The 17,220-nt window shown below is 37.0% G+C and overlaps 1 protein-coding gene across 1 annotated transcript in view; it reads left to right on the top strand.

The window, feature by feature from the left end:
- ARHGAP42 (Rho GTPase activating protein 42) overlaps positions 1-17,220 on the top strand; it is a 145,920-nt gene that overhangs the window by 80,311 nt on the left and 48,389 nt on the right. The window contains exon 5 of the mRNA XM_040056346.2: positions 15,390-15,491. Within this exon, the coding sequence (XP_039912280.1) occupies positions 15,390-15,491 (102 nt within the window). The remainder of the gene's footprint in view (positions 1-15,389; positions 15,492-17,220) is intronic.

The following is a 17,220-nucleotide window of genomic DNA, read 5'->3' on the forward strand; positions in this document are numbered from 1 at the left end:
ATTTTTTAGCACTGCACATGGAGTTTAACTGCCAAACTCTGAAATGAGAGATTCAGAACACCGTCATAACCAAGTGTGATACATTTGCCTTTGAGTTGATTTTTATCAGTGGAAGCAATTACAGTTGACCTTTAACTAAATGGTATCAATACAAACAAGCCAGAGCTTAATTACATTCAGGTTTTTTTTTTTAGTAATTACAAAATAGCAACTTATGATCTAGGAAAAGTGAGACCCATATGAAATAGGGTAGAAATTTGGGCTTTGTGAAACCCATTATTGGTAAAGTGAGGAACACGTTCAGATTGCTTTCCCCCTTCCTCGGTTCACTGGGATCAGCCCTTGAGCGTTTATGGGCTCTTATAAATATAGAGTGAGTTGAGCTTGCCGGTTATTTATCTGCAGTTAATGAAGGTTTGCACAGAAATTTGGCTCTTTGAACTCCTCTGGGATGATCTGTGCTGATAATGAAACAAAAGATACAAATGTTTTCTTGTTGTTTGGATTTTAGCAGAAAGTTCCATGGAGGAGTGAGGATGTCACTTTTTATTTGTGGTCTTTTCTAGACACATCAGTTGAGTGGACCTTGCAGGTCCACAGCAAATGTGAGCTGGTTTTTTCCCCGTAGTGTTAGTCTACACTGTGTGGAACAATATTCATATCAAATCCAAACTGGCTTCTGTTTCTCTGTCATCCCTCTCCTACGCAGAACCCCAAAACTTTTCTGTGTACATGTTGCTCTTTGAAGAGAAACCAGAGATGTCTCAGCTGACTGGAAGCTGGTGAAAGTTGGGCCAGTTTTCAAGAAGTGCAAGAAGGAGGACCATAGAAACCTGTTAGTCTGACTTCAGTGCCTGGTAATGTTAAGGAGAAGATTATTCTGGGAGGTATTAAAAAACCTGAAAGACAATGCAGTTATTGGTCACAGCCAGCATGGCTTCATGAGGGGAAAGTCCTGCTTGTCAAACCTGATTTCCTTTAATGACAAGCTAACCTACCTAGCTGATCAAGGGAAGCCGCCCGGTGTAATCTTTCCATGCTGTCACAGAATCTTTCTCGACAAAATGTCCAGCATTCAACTGAATAAACACATCATGCTGTGGGTGAGAATTGGCTCACAGGTCAGGCACAAAGGATTTAATGAGTGGGGTGGCATCAGACAGGTGACCTGTTACTAGTGGGGTTCCACAGGGCTCCGTCCTCTGCCCTGTGCTCTTCATGGTTCGATCCTGGATGTACAGACAGGCTGGGGATTGAGATGCAGGAGAGCAGCACAAAGGAACCTGGGGGTCCTGGTCCATGGCAAGTTGAGCATGAGGCAGCAGTGCCCTGGCAGCCAGGAGAGCCAACCCTGTCCTGGGGACATCAGGCACAGCATGGCCAGCCAGGCAAGGGAGGGGATTGTCCTGCTCTGCTCTGAGCTGGGGCAGCCTCACCTCCAGTGCTGGGGGCAGTTCTGGGTGCCACAATATAAGACAAGAAGCTATTAGAGAGTGTCCGAAGGAGGGCTATGAAGGTGGTGAAGGATCTGGAGAGGAAACCATACAAGGAGACACTGAGATCGCTTGCTCTGTTCAGCCTGGAGAAGAAGAAACTGAGGGAAGACTTTATCACAGTCTGCAGCTTCCTCATGACGAGAAGCAGAGGAGCAGGCACTGATCTCTTTACTGTAGTGACCAGTGACAGGACCTGAGGGAATGGTCTGAAGCTGAGTCAGGCAAGGTTTAGATTGGATATTTCAAAAAGGTTTCACTAGAGAGAGTCTGAGCACAGGAACAGGCTTCCCATGGCAGTGGTTACAGCATCAGTCTGACAGAGTTCAAGAAGCATTTGGACAGTGCTCTTTGGCACATGGTGTGACTCTTGGGGATGGTCTTGCACAGGGCCAGGAGCTGGACTTGGGCGTCCTTTTGGGTCTCTTCTAACTTAGCATGTTTTGTGATTTTGTGTTTCTGTGGATGGTGCAAACTCCACACAGCTGATGGTAATGTCACGTTTCTAGAGCTGTCAGTTTGCAATTAATTTGCATCATACTATCTTATGGACAAACATTTAAAGAGACTGGATATAGAATCATGAGACTGGTATGCCTTTAGCATTGGCAGTGTTAGCAGTAACTAGAGATCCAAGCAACTGTTGGATTTTGGACTCTGTCTTCAAATTGGATTTTGACATTATAAATTTTAGAACCCTTTTAAGGTGTGTTTCCAAATTTTGTGGGAAGAAATACTGCTAGATAGTTGTGTTACCAATATACAAAACAGGAAATTAGATTAGGTACTACTGTCAGATTTTGCTGGGGGGAAGTTTATGTGAAGAGAGCACTTTAAAGTGATTTCTGGGCTTTTTTCTTTTCTTTTATAAAACACTAGATAAAATTCAGTTGCAGATAAATACAAGCAAACTCCATCTCCCAAGGGAAAAAAAGCAGAAAATAAAGTATGAGAATCATCATTTTATTTTAGTTATAAATAAATTCAGAAGATTTTTTGCTACCGTGATGAATATCATATAAATGTTTTTAATACAGAGCATGAGAATGAGAATATTTCTTTTCTCCTTCAAAACTATAATGAGTTTAGGCAAAAATATGGTCACAGAAATAAAAAATATGCAGGATAAAATATATCCTGTTGATGTTACAAAGCTATATTTTAAATACAGAGATAGTATAAACTCAGAGTGCAAAGTTCAAGTGTATTTGGAACATCACAAGAATAACATTAAAGACCAATTCTTCACATGCACTTCAAAAACCTGAAGGTACCCAACAAATTTGAGAAACATTCCTCAAAAAACATTAGCGTTTGTAATCTAACCAGCAATATACAAATCTACATCACTTGCTCTTCTTGATTTATACTACTTGCTCTTCTGTTTTTATTGCACATATTTTGGTTATTCCTTTTCTGTACACACTCAGTTTAAATAAAGCTGAGTTCTCTCCAGAGACTACACAAACCCAGCTTTGCATTGGACAGCCTGTTGATTTACTCCATCTGAGTTTAAAAAAATGACCTCTCCAATTATTGTAGTAAGGCGAGCAGAAGCCGGGTGAGGTAACTGGGAAAGGATTCCAGGCACGAAGCCCTTTGCCTTATTTGGTCAATGTGGTTTGCGAGGCCCCAGCTGGTAACTCTGGTGAGCTCATTGTGTGATGTGTTGTGGACAATAAAGCCAAACCTTCCCCTTTCTTTTTATCCATTGAGTGCAGTGTTTAGCAATATTTGCTCCAATGTTCGTTGACCTTTAATACAACTTAAATCAGATTAAAGACAACAGAAGCAATTTTGGTTTTAAGCTTTAAAAGGAGAGTTTTGTTTCCTCCTTGCAATTCCATCTGTTTGTTTCATAAAATCATTTATTTTGGCCAGGAGGATTAATTTTTATTATTTAATTTCATTCATTTATTCAAAGCTGTGAATTCCTTTCTACTTGGGAAACAAATCCATATTCATTGCTGGGATTAATTTTCCCGCATCTTTGCTCACATCTATCTTCACATGTAGGCATGCAGGAGGTAGCACGATCTCTCTGTGTTTAATATGGATTGTCTGGAAATTGAGGAGAGTGAAACAAACAAAACCCCTCATACTTTAAGCTCTGTCAGAAAGCTGTCAAAGCTGAGTTTTAGATAGTTATCTGAGATGGTTAGAAATACCAGAATGCCCATTTGGTGAACCAGTTTTCTCGGTATGTGATCAAATCATAGCACTTTAACTGAGAAAAATGGGTGAGCTGGCAGGAGGTGTTTCAAGTGGCATCTGTCACTCAAGGTTTGGTATTTACCTCTGCTAGATTTGGTGTGGTTTAATGTCAGTCTGAACCACGGAGGGAGGGGGCCAGGAGAAGGAAGCACAAAGAGAGGGCACACAAGGAGAATTATTGATGGCCAAATGTTTTAAGTTAAAATGCAAAAGTTTCTCAAAAATGGTTAGTACCAGTTACCTGATACCTCTTTTGATAACTTATTCTGTAGGCAAGGAAATGCAGGGAATCAAATCCCTTTCTATTTCAGCTAGACTTTTTTAACACTCTATGTGAGTCATTGTAATGTAGTTTAGATGGGACTTAGTATGAGAAACCCAGTCTGTCAGAGGAACTAGCACACGGGAAAAAGGGCAGTGAGTTTTCTTTATAGGAGAGACTGTCTGGTTAGAGAGAAGTCACCACTTAGAAGATCCCACGGGGTGATTTGAGATCAGTCTGTTGTTTTTGGTAATGACCAGGTAAAAAAAATCTGGTGGTATTGCCTTAGGATGATGAGATAGAGGAGCAGGACTGGAGGATTGTGAATAAAGTATAAGATGAAATAACTGAGCATGGGGAACTGAAGCTACTCAATGCTCATGAGACAGCTGTATGCCAAAAAATCTGCTGTACTGATAAATAACTCATAGCAATTTCTTCAGGTATCATAGGGTAATAGGCATCTGTCTCTGGTGGATAAAGAGGTACAAATTCTCTTTAGCTTTTCTTTTACTTACATAAATCCTCAAGTTTTGATTAAAGTTTCTGAACTGTGAAAGTTGTCAATTGCACTTATAAATACATTTCATTCCAAGGTTTTGGTCCTAGAACACTTTTATTTGAGAAATAATCCCTTTTATGCTGTCGAATCTGATATTTTACTTAAACTAGTATTAACAAATGCAAGACCTTTGAAATCAGAGCTTGCATTTAATGAAAATGTATAGTATAAAATTATTTTTAAAATAGATCAAATGTATTTTCCCTTATTTATTCAAATAAATGTAGGGAAATATCACGCAGTGGAAGAACTTTTTTGCCACAAACAAAATAATTGTAATGCCAATATGATTAGCCATTGCTTCTTCTACATTTGTGTATGTGAAATATTTGGGAAATTTCAAAAACAATGTTGAAGAGCCTGGTGTGCATACATTTCATCTAAGAAAGTCTCACTTTCTCCTGTGCAGAGCCAAACTGCTAAACTGGGAGATAAAACTGGCTGAGCACCTGGACCCAGAATTTTTTTGAAGCGACTGGTCCTCTTAGGACAGCTCTTGCAGTTACACAAATAAAGCAAAATTATTTTCTCATTGCAGTTTGTTTCGGTTCAATTACTGTTTCATTCAAAGTTGATTAGCTTTTAGAAAGTTAACAGAAAAAAAAAAAATAACAACAAAAAAAGACAACAATTCTAAAAGCTTGTTTCACTTTTAGTGTATTCTGTTAAAAAATTAGTGAAAACTCAAATCCCATAACTAAAAGATTGTGGACACAGTGATTAAAAACTGATGGTTCTATCTGTTAACTACAGGTATTTATGAAGAAAACAGTTAATGTTATGTGCGTAATCAATTCTAATAAATTCTGTTAAATGCAGTCTCTCTGTTACAAGTGAGGGTGATTAACTGGCTCACTGACTAAAACTGGTTTCTTAAGCTGTGCTTTTTCTGCAGTTTAATAAGATTCTAATTTGCATCATAAAGAAAGCATATAAATTAGGGATAAATAAATTAGTCGTCTGTAGTAAATTGGAAAATAATTTACTATTCTGCCATAACATTTAAGAATTAAGGCTTAGAATAAATCTGTTAATTGTGGAATTGTTTAAGTGAGCATGCAGTGTACCTTTCTTGGCAGAAATAACCATTTATTCTTTTTTTAATCTACAGCTAATAAAACAAAAATATTTAAAAACTTAGGTAGTATTGGCCTTTTTACTGGAAAAGGACAAAAGAACATAAGAATGCAAGAAAACTTGGACATCTAATGAAATTAAGGCTTTTTTCTTGCTAATCTGCTGCAGCCTTATTGTAGTGTGTGTCACGGGAAGGACTCAGAAGGTTGCATCCTGACCCTGCACAGCTGCTAGAAGCCTACTGGACCCCTGAGCTGTGAGCAAAAGTATGAACAAAGACATTGACCTTCAAACTTAATTTCCAGCTCACAGGGAAACTAAACTTCTTAGTGAATGTTTGAGGGCAGGGAGGATTTAGCAGATGGAGTGTGATAGCTCTATTCACCTGTTGCGTTCTTTCTAGCCTTGCTCTTGGCCACAATGTGGACAGGATCATATTCCACACCTGAAAATCAGGTCTCAAAGTTGTTGATGAGACTTTAAAAATCTCAAGAAGGATTTAAGAGACATACAGGAAGTGGCCAATTGCCCAGGCACAGACCAGGACAGGACTTAAAGAAGCAGAGAGTTTGGTGTTCTCCAAAGAGTTTGGTGGCTCCCCTGCGCTATGTGTCAGTCTTCATTTATCAGTTTAAAGGCACCTGGTCTCCTGCTCTTCCTCCCCTTATTCAAAATTAGATTCCATCCTGAGTTTTTGCTTCCTTTATCAAACCAAATTCATTATATTTTGACAAAGGCAGCTGCATTCTCTTACCCAACAGGGATTACTTCAGAGTTGTGCTTGTGGGTGTTGTATAGTGCCACAGATGTACTGAACACTTAATGCTTAAGTCATGAGGCTTTATACATAGGTATGAATTAATCTCTTAATCTTATTCTCTTATATGTTGGGATTTTCTTTAGCAGTTTGGGGGAAAATTAAGATCTCCTTCGGCACTGCTTGCCTTTGTTTCGTGGTGTAGTTAACAGCATAAAAATAGTTATGGTTATGGTTATAGTTTGGGCATTGTTTGGACGTTTCTCAGATGATGTGGGCTCTGTGGGTCTTTATTCCATGCATACGGTGGAGTTGCCTTTTGCTGTGTTAAATAGAAAATCATTTGATCAGCTGTACCACCATAGGTTTTCCTTCCTCCAGTATCTTGTTCTGTCTATGCAGCAGATTCTCCACGGGCCTGGTAGTATACAAATTTGAATCTCTTACCAATATAGCAACTTTGCTTTTGGTAAAGCAAACTCTATTCCAAAGTGAAGTGGGTGAGAGTATCTGGGAAGTATCCCTTCTGTACTGTAACAAAAATGGACATCGTTGCTTGAAACTTTATTGTGTCTTGGTAGACACGGGAGCGTCAAGAAATCTGAATAAAACAGTTTTGTTATTTCAGGACCTGTCAGGTTATAGTAGCTACCACAGAACCATTTGTTCCTGTGGAGTTTGCCAAGAAAGGGTGGTCTGAGGTTCTTGTCTTGATGAGAAGATTAAACACCCACCCCCAAGAAGTAATCACAGACCACTGGGTGAGCTTAACAACGCCACTGGGGAGGCATAACTTTTCACCCCAAAGTGTTAGTTTGTGTTCTTTTATCGGTGTTGTAAAAGGGACTCTGAAAATAGATGCTTTCAAAACAAAACAAAGCAAAATCACTTCTGACATTGACCTCAGAGTGTTTCCATTTTTTTTTTTCCCCCCCAAAATATCTGTAAACAGCACAGTTTCCAATTGCGTGTATTAATCTAAAAAATTTCTCATAACACGCCTCAAGTTCTTCCTTGGGTCAGCATTGCAGTCCTGTAGCGATGACGTCGGAGGTGCCCCGGGACCATGAGCGGTGCTGAATGTGCTCCTGGCACGCTGAGATCAGTGATGTTGGCTGATTGGTTGGCAGAGACGGGAGATTCCCAAACAGAGTTTGAAAAAAGAAATTACTAGTTAACAAAGAGATCTTTTTATCTGCAGCTTTTCAAATAAAGCAGTGAGTTTGTGAAGCTTTAAGCTTGTCTGTTGGAATTGCTTTATTTGAATGACATGATGTTCTTTGCAGCTTTTTTCTTTATCTTTGCCCTAAGTGCACAAAGCAAAGATGTTGCTAACTGTGCAGATGAAGTGGCCTCTTCATGAGCGCCTAAAGAGTGTGGCTAACTTTTTTTTTAAATCATTTAAAGTCACGAGGTTTTGTACAGGAACAAAACTTTTCTTGTTATGATAAAATACTTTAAGCTTCAGAAGGCTGTCCTAAACCTGACGCTGAGAAAAGTACATCAGTTTCTGCTGTCCTAGGGTGCTTCTCCATATGATTTAAGCAGTAACTTGATAATATCCCAAGTAAGCTATTCCAGCAAAAATACTTCATATTTAATAGACAGTAAAGCAATAAAACGAGATTACGTGTGTAGACTTACCAGTCCTGCTGTTTGGGCAGGGATTTAGCAGATTCCCAGACACAGAGCAGCTACTCCTGGAATCAGCAAATGCCAAATAAACTCGAGACAGCTCTGCAGCTAAATAACAGGGAGTCCTGCTTTGTGACTTGACAGTACTGGCATGTTTGCATGTCTTTTTACTGCAGTGCTGGGAACTTCTAATATTTTTATTTCCATTTCAGGAGGGGATTTTTTGGAGAAAAACAAATTACGTACTACAAACATCTTTTCTCATTTAACATTATCTGCTTTTTAATTTAAAAACATCTGATGGAATTACATAGGGAATTAATAGGAAATGGCTGTAGGATTCTCCTCTTTCAGGGTACACTTTTGAAAGTACCTGATACTTGGATCTCTGAAGGCATTACAGAAGGAGAAGAAAATTTTCTTCAGAAGTTTATGAACCTGAAAGTAAATTATCTCTTGCAAAGTTATTCAGTATTTTACACAGATGCGAACTCCAGTTAAACTTAAATTAGTTTTGGGTTGTTTCAAGTATATTTCAGTTTTATGTATTCCTTACCTGATTTTAATTGAGGTTATTTTTTAGACTGCCAGTTTCTAATATCTGTCTTCATAGCTTTAATGCTGCTAAACAGTCTTGTATTCCCAGTTTATTGCCTTGTTATACATCATAGTTGCAATATGTTCTTTTTATTATAATTATTTGTGTCTTACACTATATTGTTTTCTGGATCATCATGGTTTGCATATGGTTGTTCTTTTTTAGTAAAGATTTGTTTTTAAGATTTATAGTCGTTTGGACATTTAATTTTCTACATGATGTATTCTGCTTCAATTTGGAAGTGTTTTCATTAGCAGTTATGAGGAACATAAGACAAAATTTATGACTATATTAACCCTATTTTATGTCGATCAACAAGGATTTCTTTATAAAGTATGGTACAAATTTGCTTCACATCATATTATTTGCTAACAATACATAAACCATGTCCTTTAACCTTTCTGACTTTCTTATGGATTTGGGGAAACTCTATAGCACATAATATAAGATAGTGTAACAATATATTAAATTCTGTTTTGGAGGAAGAAGAGAAGGGAAGGACTTCTATATTACCTTTTCACTTTTTCTTCTGGAAAAAAAAGCTTGTGACTTCTTTTAACCTTATCTTGAACCCTGAGCATAACAAATCAGAATTTCTACAAGAAAGAAATTCTTCTCATCCAGGCATTTACTGAAACACACCCTGTGGTCTCAGATGCCAGTGATTAATTTCAATACTATTAAAACCAACCAAAAACCCAACAACTCACCTATTTCCATGAGAATGCTCAACAAAACCTCAAGCAACATAAAATGGAAGGTGAATTTACTTTTTTTCTCCTCAAAGAAGTTGTGAAACTCTGAGATTTTACATTTTCCAGGAAACCCATAGGATCTTAGCTCAAATCAGTCTTTCCAAAACTAAGCTTAGTTTATTTTCTAGACTACAGTGCCACTTTTGTTTGTCCTGCTACTTAGTAAGACACGGTCCCCAAACTTACAGCTCCAAACAAAATTCCACTAACTTTGTAGAAATACAATTTGAATTTTTCTTTGGGAGACAATGAAAAAGGTGGCTTCAAAAAATACATTTGAAGTCTAACATTCTAGAAATTAACCATTTCCAGTCTGTTGTTTCAAAGATCAACATTTTTGCACTTGTTGTCAAAGAGAAAGAAAAGGGATGTGGCTTTATTGATCTCCGCGGATTTCACTGTTGCCTTCAGGTTCTTCAACTGACAAATGTGTCTGACTTGATCTGTATTCAAGTCTTACTGTTGTGTTTCTGTGCCAGTTTCTACAGTTTCTACACCTCAGTTTGAGTTGGTGAAAAAAATATGTGCTAATTCTGCATGAGGGAAGGAATGGAATCATCATGGCCATGCTTCACAGTGTTCACTTGGTTTCTAATTAAGGTATTCTCCTCTTTTCAAGGTATTGAAGTATTTTTTCCAAATAGTTTCTTGGCAACAATTTCTGGCTTAATTTCCTTTCTTGATCCTTTTAAAATAATTTCTTGCAAAACATGTTTATTTTATGGTTTCAACAAGGATAATGTTTTGGTGGGGTTTTTTAAGGACTAGCGTGTTAAAGTGTAAAATATTAATTTTGCAACAAACAAATAGTAAAAAATTTCTTTATGGACAAATACAAGATGTACCTAATAGGTAAATATAACAGCAAAAGTTATTGCATCTAAAAAAAGGGAAGTGAATGAGAAGGATGGCAGAGGCTCTTTTTGGAAAAATAAAAAGGAATAATTTATGCAATAATTAAAAAAAAAATGCATGTAACAATTTTGACATTAAATACTGCACACACAGTAGTGGTAGACCATTATAAAAATACCAGATTTCTTGATGTTTCCTCCGGAAAAGGAAAGTCAGCTTCAAAATATAACTATTTTTGCTTTATATCTAAAAATACAGCTAGTGGGTAAAATTTGTAGGAATCATGCCAATGAAGCACGTATATGATTAGTTACAGCATGTTAGCAAAATCTTTCTGAACAGGAGAAAAACTAACTGATACACTTGAGTCAACTTTTTAATGAACTTCTCAGCAACTGATGTCTGGACTTTTCACAGGCATAAATATTTGTAAAACAAGAGGAATACAAGAGCACCTTTTGAGTTAAACTTCTGACTGTCATGCCTATAATTAGAAGTATCTCAAGCAAAATTTATTTCTGAAAAGATAATTTTTTGGAGATTGTCTAATCAGTTTTGAAATAAAACTATGCAGGAAATCTGAGCAGAAATAATAAAGCCAGGAATTAAACCTGGATCCAGTATTACATTACTTAACTCTCTCAAGAGGGTACGGGCAGTTAGTAAGGCTCCATTAAATGCTCTTAGCCAAGTGTGTGGTTAAGGGCTTTCCTAATGGGGTTCCTAGAAATTTGAAGCATTTTAAACTGTAAATATTTTTGAACTGATTTAAGGCTTGACACACGTGAGAATGGTTAAACAACTATGCAGGGACATTTACACTGTTTAGAGTCTGCAGGACTTAGTCTAGACAAAAGGTGTTGATGACTTACACATCAAACATGCCAAAGATTAATATTATGTAATTTCTCTTCTCTGTGCTTAGATTTTTCTTATTGCACCCTCTTAATTATCTCACATGGATTTTGGACGGGGGGTTTTCTTTCATATGTTCTAGCTGATCTTTTGAAAGAAATGGTTGATACATTTCCAAGACAAAGGATGAGGTTTACTTGAGGAAAGATGTGCAAGGATGAAAGAAAGCTGGAGTCTGAAGGGAATGAGACAGTACAGAGGTCAGGAATTAGCATCTTCCTATGGCCATGTGCCTTAAGCTTTGTGTCATGGCTGGTGCAGTCTGTTCTGGTAACAGTGAAGCACAAGCTATCTTATCTGACCACATCCCTTCTCGGGGTGTGATCCAGTGTTTAATCTAGGCAAAAGCCATCTACCTGTCTCCTAAATTTTGAGGAGATAGTTTTGCATGGAAACTTTATTTGAAAACCTCCTAGTATGTGGAAAAGTAGATTTCTCAGTCTTACGGGCACAAATTGCTGGGACCAGGATTCAGATAATTCATTTGGGCAGTGGCTGTATACGAGAGTGTTTTGAGGGCTGCAGAAGAACAGGCTAAAGCTGGAATAAGCTGAGTCTGTGACTCCACTTAGGATGCGCCTATGTGCTGTGAGTCACTGACTGAGTGTGTGAGACTAGAGCTATTTTGGCATAAACTGAAGTGTTTCTTCTCATCCAGAACATGAATCACCTGCTTATGAGTGTATCTTTTTTTTGTTAATTTTTATTAAGTAAACAGATTTCAGAGGCTTCAGTACATCCAGATATGTGGGTTTTACTGGCACAGTGGAGGATCTTCCAAGCAAAAGAAACTCATTCACCTGTTGGGGCCAGTATTTTTTATACTTTTCCCAGAAACATGTCTGAGTAATCAGAGCAATGCCAGAAACACTGTCCTGCTGCAAACTTATTCCCAGGAGTATCACCGGGTAAAGACACTAATGCAGTCCAATTTGCCAAGAGATCTTTATTCACAGTTTACTTCTGTTAGTCTTTTTACTTTGTCAGCTTCTACCTTTAATGGAAGAAGGGCTTGTTAAGTTAAAATCTGGAAAAGAGGAAGAAGAAGTTGATCAGAGTGCTGTCTCTGAAAACGCTGCTCTTGAGCCAACAGTTGTCCTGGTGACAGGCAAGCTCCAGTCTGTAGTTTTCTCTCTAATATATAAAAAACTATACAGGCAATGACTGAGCAGATTGGTAGCAGTGTAGAGGTGCAGTCTTTGAGAGGGTTGGCAGAAGACCATGAGAGCCTTCAAGTTCCATGTTTCCTTATGGATGGTGCCATGGAGATCTTTATGAAGCTTTACATGAGATACAATATGCCTTAAAACCAGTTAGTTTATTTGAACTTGTTTTTTTCTTGTACTTGGCGGGTGGGGGGGGTGATCTGTTGACGTGATCATTTAATATTTTTGTTTTCCTGTTTACGTATAAAGAGACGATGTGATATCTAATTCACAGGTTTTGTTACAGATCGTAGCAGAAAATAAAAGTGATTGGATTCAGTGCAATAGGAGCCACATGAGGTGTCAATGGTCCCCTCTTGGCATTGACATGTATTTAATGTGTTGTATATAAGTATTTCAGATGGCAAAGTCCGCTTGTCACATCCTTTTCTTTGACTCTCACCAGGCAGTTGAGACTTCAGATTTTTCCAGCTCTTGTTAGTAAAAGTTATGTTACTGTCAGCATGTGCTCAGGTGACTAACCAGACTTTGAGTTATTCATTACATATTGATCACCTTGGTTCTGAGACGAATAGTTCACAAGGCAAGACGAATACCTACTGTTCGTATTATAAATCTATTAGGGAAGGAAGGAAGGATAGAAGAACTGGCTGGGCTGGGTGATCCCAGTCTGAAATAGGTAATCCTGTGGGAGCTTTGCCCATGTCTCCTTGGCTCATTCCTTTGGTCTGATGTCTGAGACAGCAGAGGCAAGCACAATATCAAGTCCAAATGGGCATGATGTACCATCAGCACCCAAGCCTCATTGTCAAAGCCTCTGTCAAGTTACATTCTGAGGTAGCTAGTGGACAGGGTATCCACCACAGAACTCCAGTAGCTTGTGACCAAAGGCTTAAATACTGCAATCAGGCAGACTCCTTTCCCACTTTACAACTACATGGGGAAAAAAACACCTAAAAAGTAATTCTGTTGACATTTTTCATTGCATCAAGTTTGCCCTTGACTTGAGCATCTCCTGAAGTTGATGACTTTGACACCTTTGTCACTTGGATTTTAAAATAATCTGGTTCATATTTCTAGTCCAGCACATAACATCATTGTCTCAGAAGTTAAGACAGTATGTAACAAACTCCACCTTTTATTCAGTGATCAACTGAACCGAATTTCTGTTTGGGACCAAAAGTGCTATTGAGATACCCAGGTGGTTCTTGTTTCATCATGAAGACCTGGCACTTGAGTATTCTCCAATAAAACTGGCTGTGGAACTGGCCTATGATTTCATTCCCACAGAAGTTGATTTCTTGACATAGAAGTTATTTGCCACAATTCTGGCCTGCCTTCTCTCTTTTAAGAATGTGTTTGGGAAAGATTTTGGAAGGTAATTCTTATAGCTTCTTTTCACTTGCTAAACAAAATGCAGTCTTTTATTTTTCCATTTTTACCTTTTTGTCCATGTATCTGCTTATCTGTTATTAAATATAGAAAGCATTAGTGGTTATTCTGTATTGTTGTTTAATATTTTATTAGGTCAAGTGCCTTCTTTTCCTTCTGCTGTCTTTTGAAGATATCTCTGTTGTGAAGTAGTGGGAACATTAAATTGTGCATATTTTTCATGCTAAATGTATTTGAACTTTTTGCAGGGTAGAAAGTATATGATGTGTTTTACAATCTAGTATAATTACTGTTGTAAGCTTTAGTCACTGGAGTTAATCAGTGGTTTGTTGTTACAGCTGGTTAATAAGTTTTAATTCATGTCATTAAAATCTTCCTCCTATTTCTTATTTCTCTGACTGACCTGACTTTCCCATGATACGACTAAGGAAAACAGGGTGGTGCTACAGTGTGAGCTAGTTATTTGTTTTTTTATATAAAAATTTCTAGGGAGAAAGGGGTCAGAAACGGAATCACTACAGTTCTTAAAATGACCTGATGTTACTGCACGTTGTCCAGTAATTAGTTTTTCTATCATTAATAGCTTTTGCACATGTGTAAGTAGGATTGTCTTGAAGCATTTCTTGTTTTCTCAAAATATTCAACTTGTTAATCATTAGGACTTAACTAAGATTATAAAAATCACTGTCAGAAAGTTGCTTTTATTTAGGGAATATATAATTTTATATAAAAAGTTATAGATTTATCATTCATAATACTCTGATGGGATATCAACTACAATCAGTTCTCATTTCTTGAAATTTGGCCCTCCTTGAAAGATGGAAAAGCTCTTGAGAAACCTATCTTTTTTCTTAAGTTTCAGAACAGCAGGCTTTAAAAGTTTTGAAGTATGAATTCTGAATTTGTTTGCAGAAAGTAAGAGGTTTCTTAATTTACTCATAGTAGGTTTCTTTTGTATTATGTATCAAAATAGTTTTACAGTAGAAATATGAGGATTAGCTGCACATGATGGGAAAAACAAAGAGGATTGGGAAAGGAAAAGGCAGGATAACTTTTGTATGAGACAAGCTTAAATATTCAGACACATCGAAATATTATTGGAAACAGACTTTTGGACCAATTTCCTTTTGCAACCACACATATGCTTTTCCATCATCCTCGTATTTTTGGAGTGTGGGTGGAAAATAAGCGTATTAGTCTTAAATGCAAAGAAGAGGCCTATATCTTTATCACATTTTTTATTCTCACTTATGTCCTCCACAGTGGGATGGGGTTTTTTGTTTTGGTTTTTGTTTGTTTGTTTGTTTGTTTGTTTTCCTTGTTTGTTTTTTTGCTTTGTTTTGTGGGTTTTTTTGTAAAAAGAGCATGACAAGTACACTTAGAAAACTTGGGGAAGATTATTTTGTAGTAAGTGTCTGCTTAAGATACCACTTACATAAAATGTCATGTATATTTGCTATGGGAAACCATGTGAGTCTGTTGTATGGCTTTGTTATTTATGGGAAAAATCCTGCTTACTGTTGCTTTTAATAATTGAAGCAGTTCTCATACTATCTTTAGGTCCAATTCAGAATTAAACCCTAAAAATACTGGAACCAACAAAAGTGGTTTTATAATGAGACATATTTTGGCACCTGTTATTTCTTTTAATTTAAGTTAGCTGTGATACTTAGTCAAATACTTTATTTGGGAATGTTTTGTTTTTCAGGATGGGAAGAAGAAGTTTGACAAGGAAAGTGAGAAATATTATTCCATCTTAGAGAAGCACTTAAATTTGTCAGCCAAGAAGAAAGAATCTCATTTGCAAGATGTAAGAACTGAATGCACTCTTACCTAATTTCACATTTGCATAGAAATGCTGATAACAAACTGGTTCTCTTCAAGACATGCTGTATTTTATTAATGTGAAACTATGATGGTTTCTGGTAGTCATGCTTGTTGTGACTATAAATTCTTGACTGGGTTGGGCAAGACCCAAATAGGTGTTAAATATTTGAACAAAGCAATATAATATGTTTGCAACTTTATGTATTTTAAGTACAGCTAATGTTTATTGGTTACAACAATGGAATTAGATTAGTACGATAAAAGTTTGAGTTTTATAAGCTATATGTGGAAATTGGAAAGCCAACTAATTAATTGCTTTTAGGTTTGCTATTTTAATATATTAATTGATGAAATTGCGCTTCTATTTCACATAAATTCTGATCCAGAAGACTGAACTGAGATCACTTTAATGATGCTCTTTTCTGCTTATTTTTCCTCTTTTTCATCTTATTCTGAGATTGCGGCACCTGGAATTGTATCTATAATTTCAACTTGGAAGAGTCTGTAGAGCTAATTCTTTTCTGTTAAAAAAACCCAAAACCACGAAGACTTCTAGTTTAACAGGAAGATTCCATGGTTTTTGATTATGCTGGTAGAAATGAATATGACTTGTCTTTGAAGAAAATTACAATAAACCTAGCAATACAATATCAGTGACAGTTTGGGAATTGTGACAAAATTAGTTAAAAATAATTTTGATGGGATTACTCTTGTCATGGTGGATCTTAAATCATGGGAGTCAGTTTGCAGACGAAATTTTTGCCAATGGTGTGACCATCACTCAATCACATGTAGGATTTTTTTTGTGTGTTTACCAATAATAATATATTTCAAATAAAATAAGGCTTAGAAATTAAAAAATTCTAATAATGTCTATATGCATAACAGCCTATTGCTGTTGCTTTCTATGTAATAATAAGTCTAGATAAGAGTATTTATGTAGGATTGATTAATTGTTCCACTTGTATGTCAGAGCTTTCACTTTTCCCAAGTATTTTATGTATTGATGAAGAAACAGTTGTCTTAGAGGCTAAGCCCCAGCTTAAAAAAAAAAAAAATCCTACCAATTTGTGAAAAAGTGAACTTAAACACAAATTTTCTCTAGAATAGAAGCAAAGTAAAATAAATAAAATATTTTACTCTTGAGGCATGAAAATAATTACAGTCTAAAAGCAGCAACTGAAGTGCAAAGTAACAACTGTGGATCTAATAAACTATGGTAGAATAACAATGGATTTGGCTCACATTTATAAACTAATGGAAAACCAGAATAATTTTTTCCAGTGTGTCCTTAAGTGACATATCTGGATTTAAAATCTTGTAACTGAGGCTGAGATTTTCTGATTTCTAGATGCCTCCCTTGTAACATAAAGGGCATTACTTGGCATTTCTGTCTTCCCCACTTTTCTACAGCTATAGATGTGCTGAATCAGCAACATAGACCCACCATAAGCAGAAGGTACAATAGCAAATCAGTACCAAAATTTTTAGCCTGGGAGACTTCTGACCTGTGTCTGTATTTAATTAAAGGAGGCCAAGCTCCATTCATGACCTGAAATCCAAGGTAGCTGTTGACTTGCATCCTGAGTGGTTTGGTTGAACCCCATTTATAGCCTGTATGTCCAGGATGGAGTTTGTTGGAGCAGCCACAGCAGGGCACAAGCAAAGAACCAAGCAGTGCTGGCAGCTGGGGCTTTGGTGCCCAGGGCAGG

The sequence above is a fragment of the Hirundo rustica genome, chromosome 2 (assembly GCF_015227805.2).
Source record: "Hirundo rustica isolate bHirRus1 chromosome 2, bHirRus1.pri.v3, whole genome shotgun sequence".
NCBI lineage: Eukaryota > Metazoa > Chordata > Aves > Passeriformes > Hirundinidae > Hirundo > Hirundo rustica.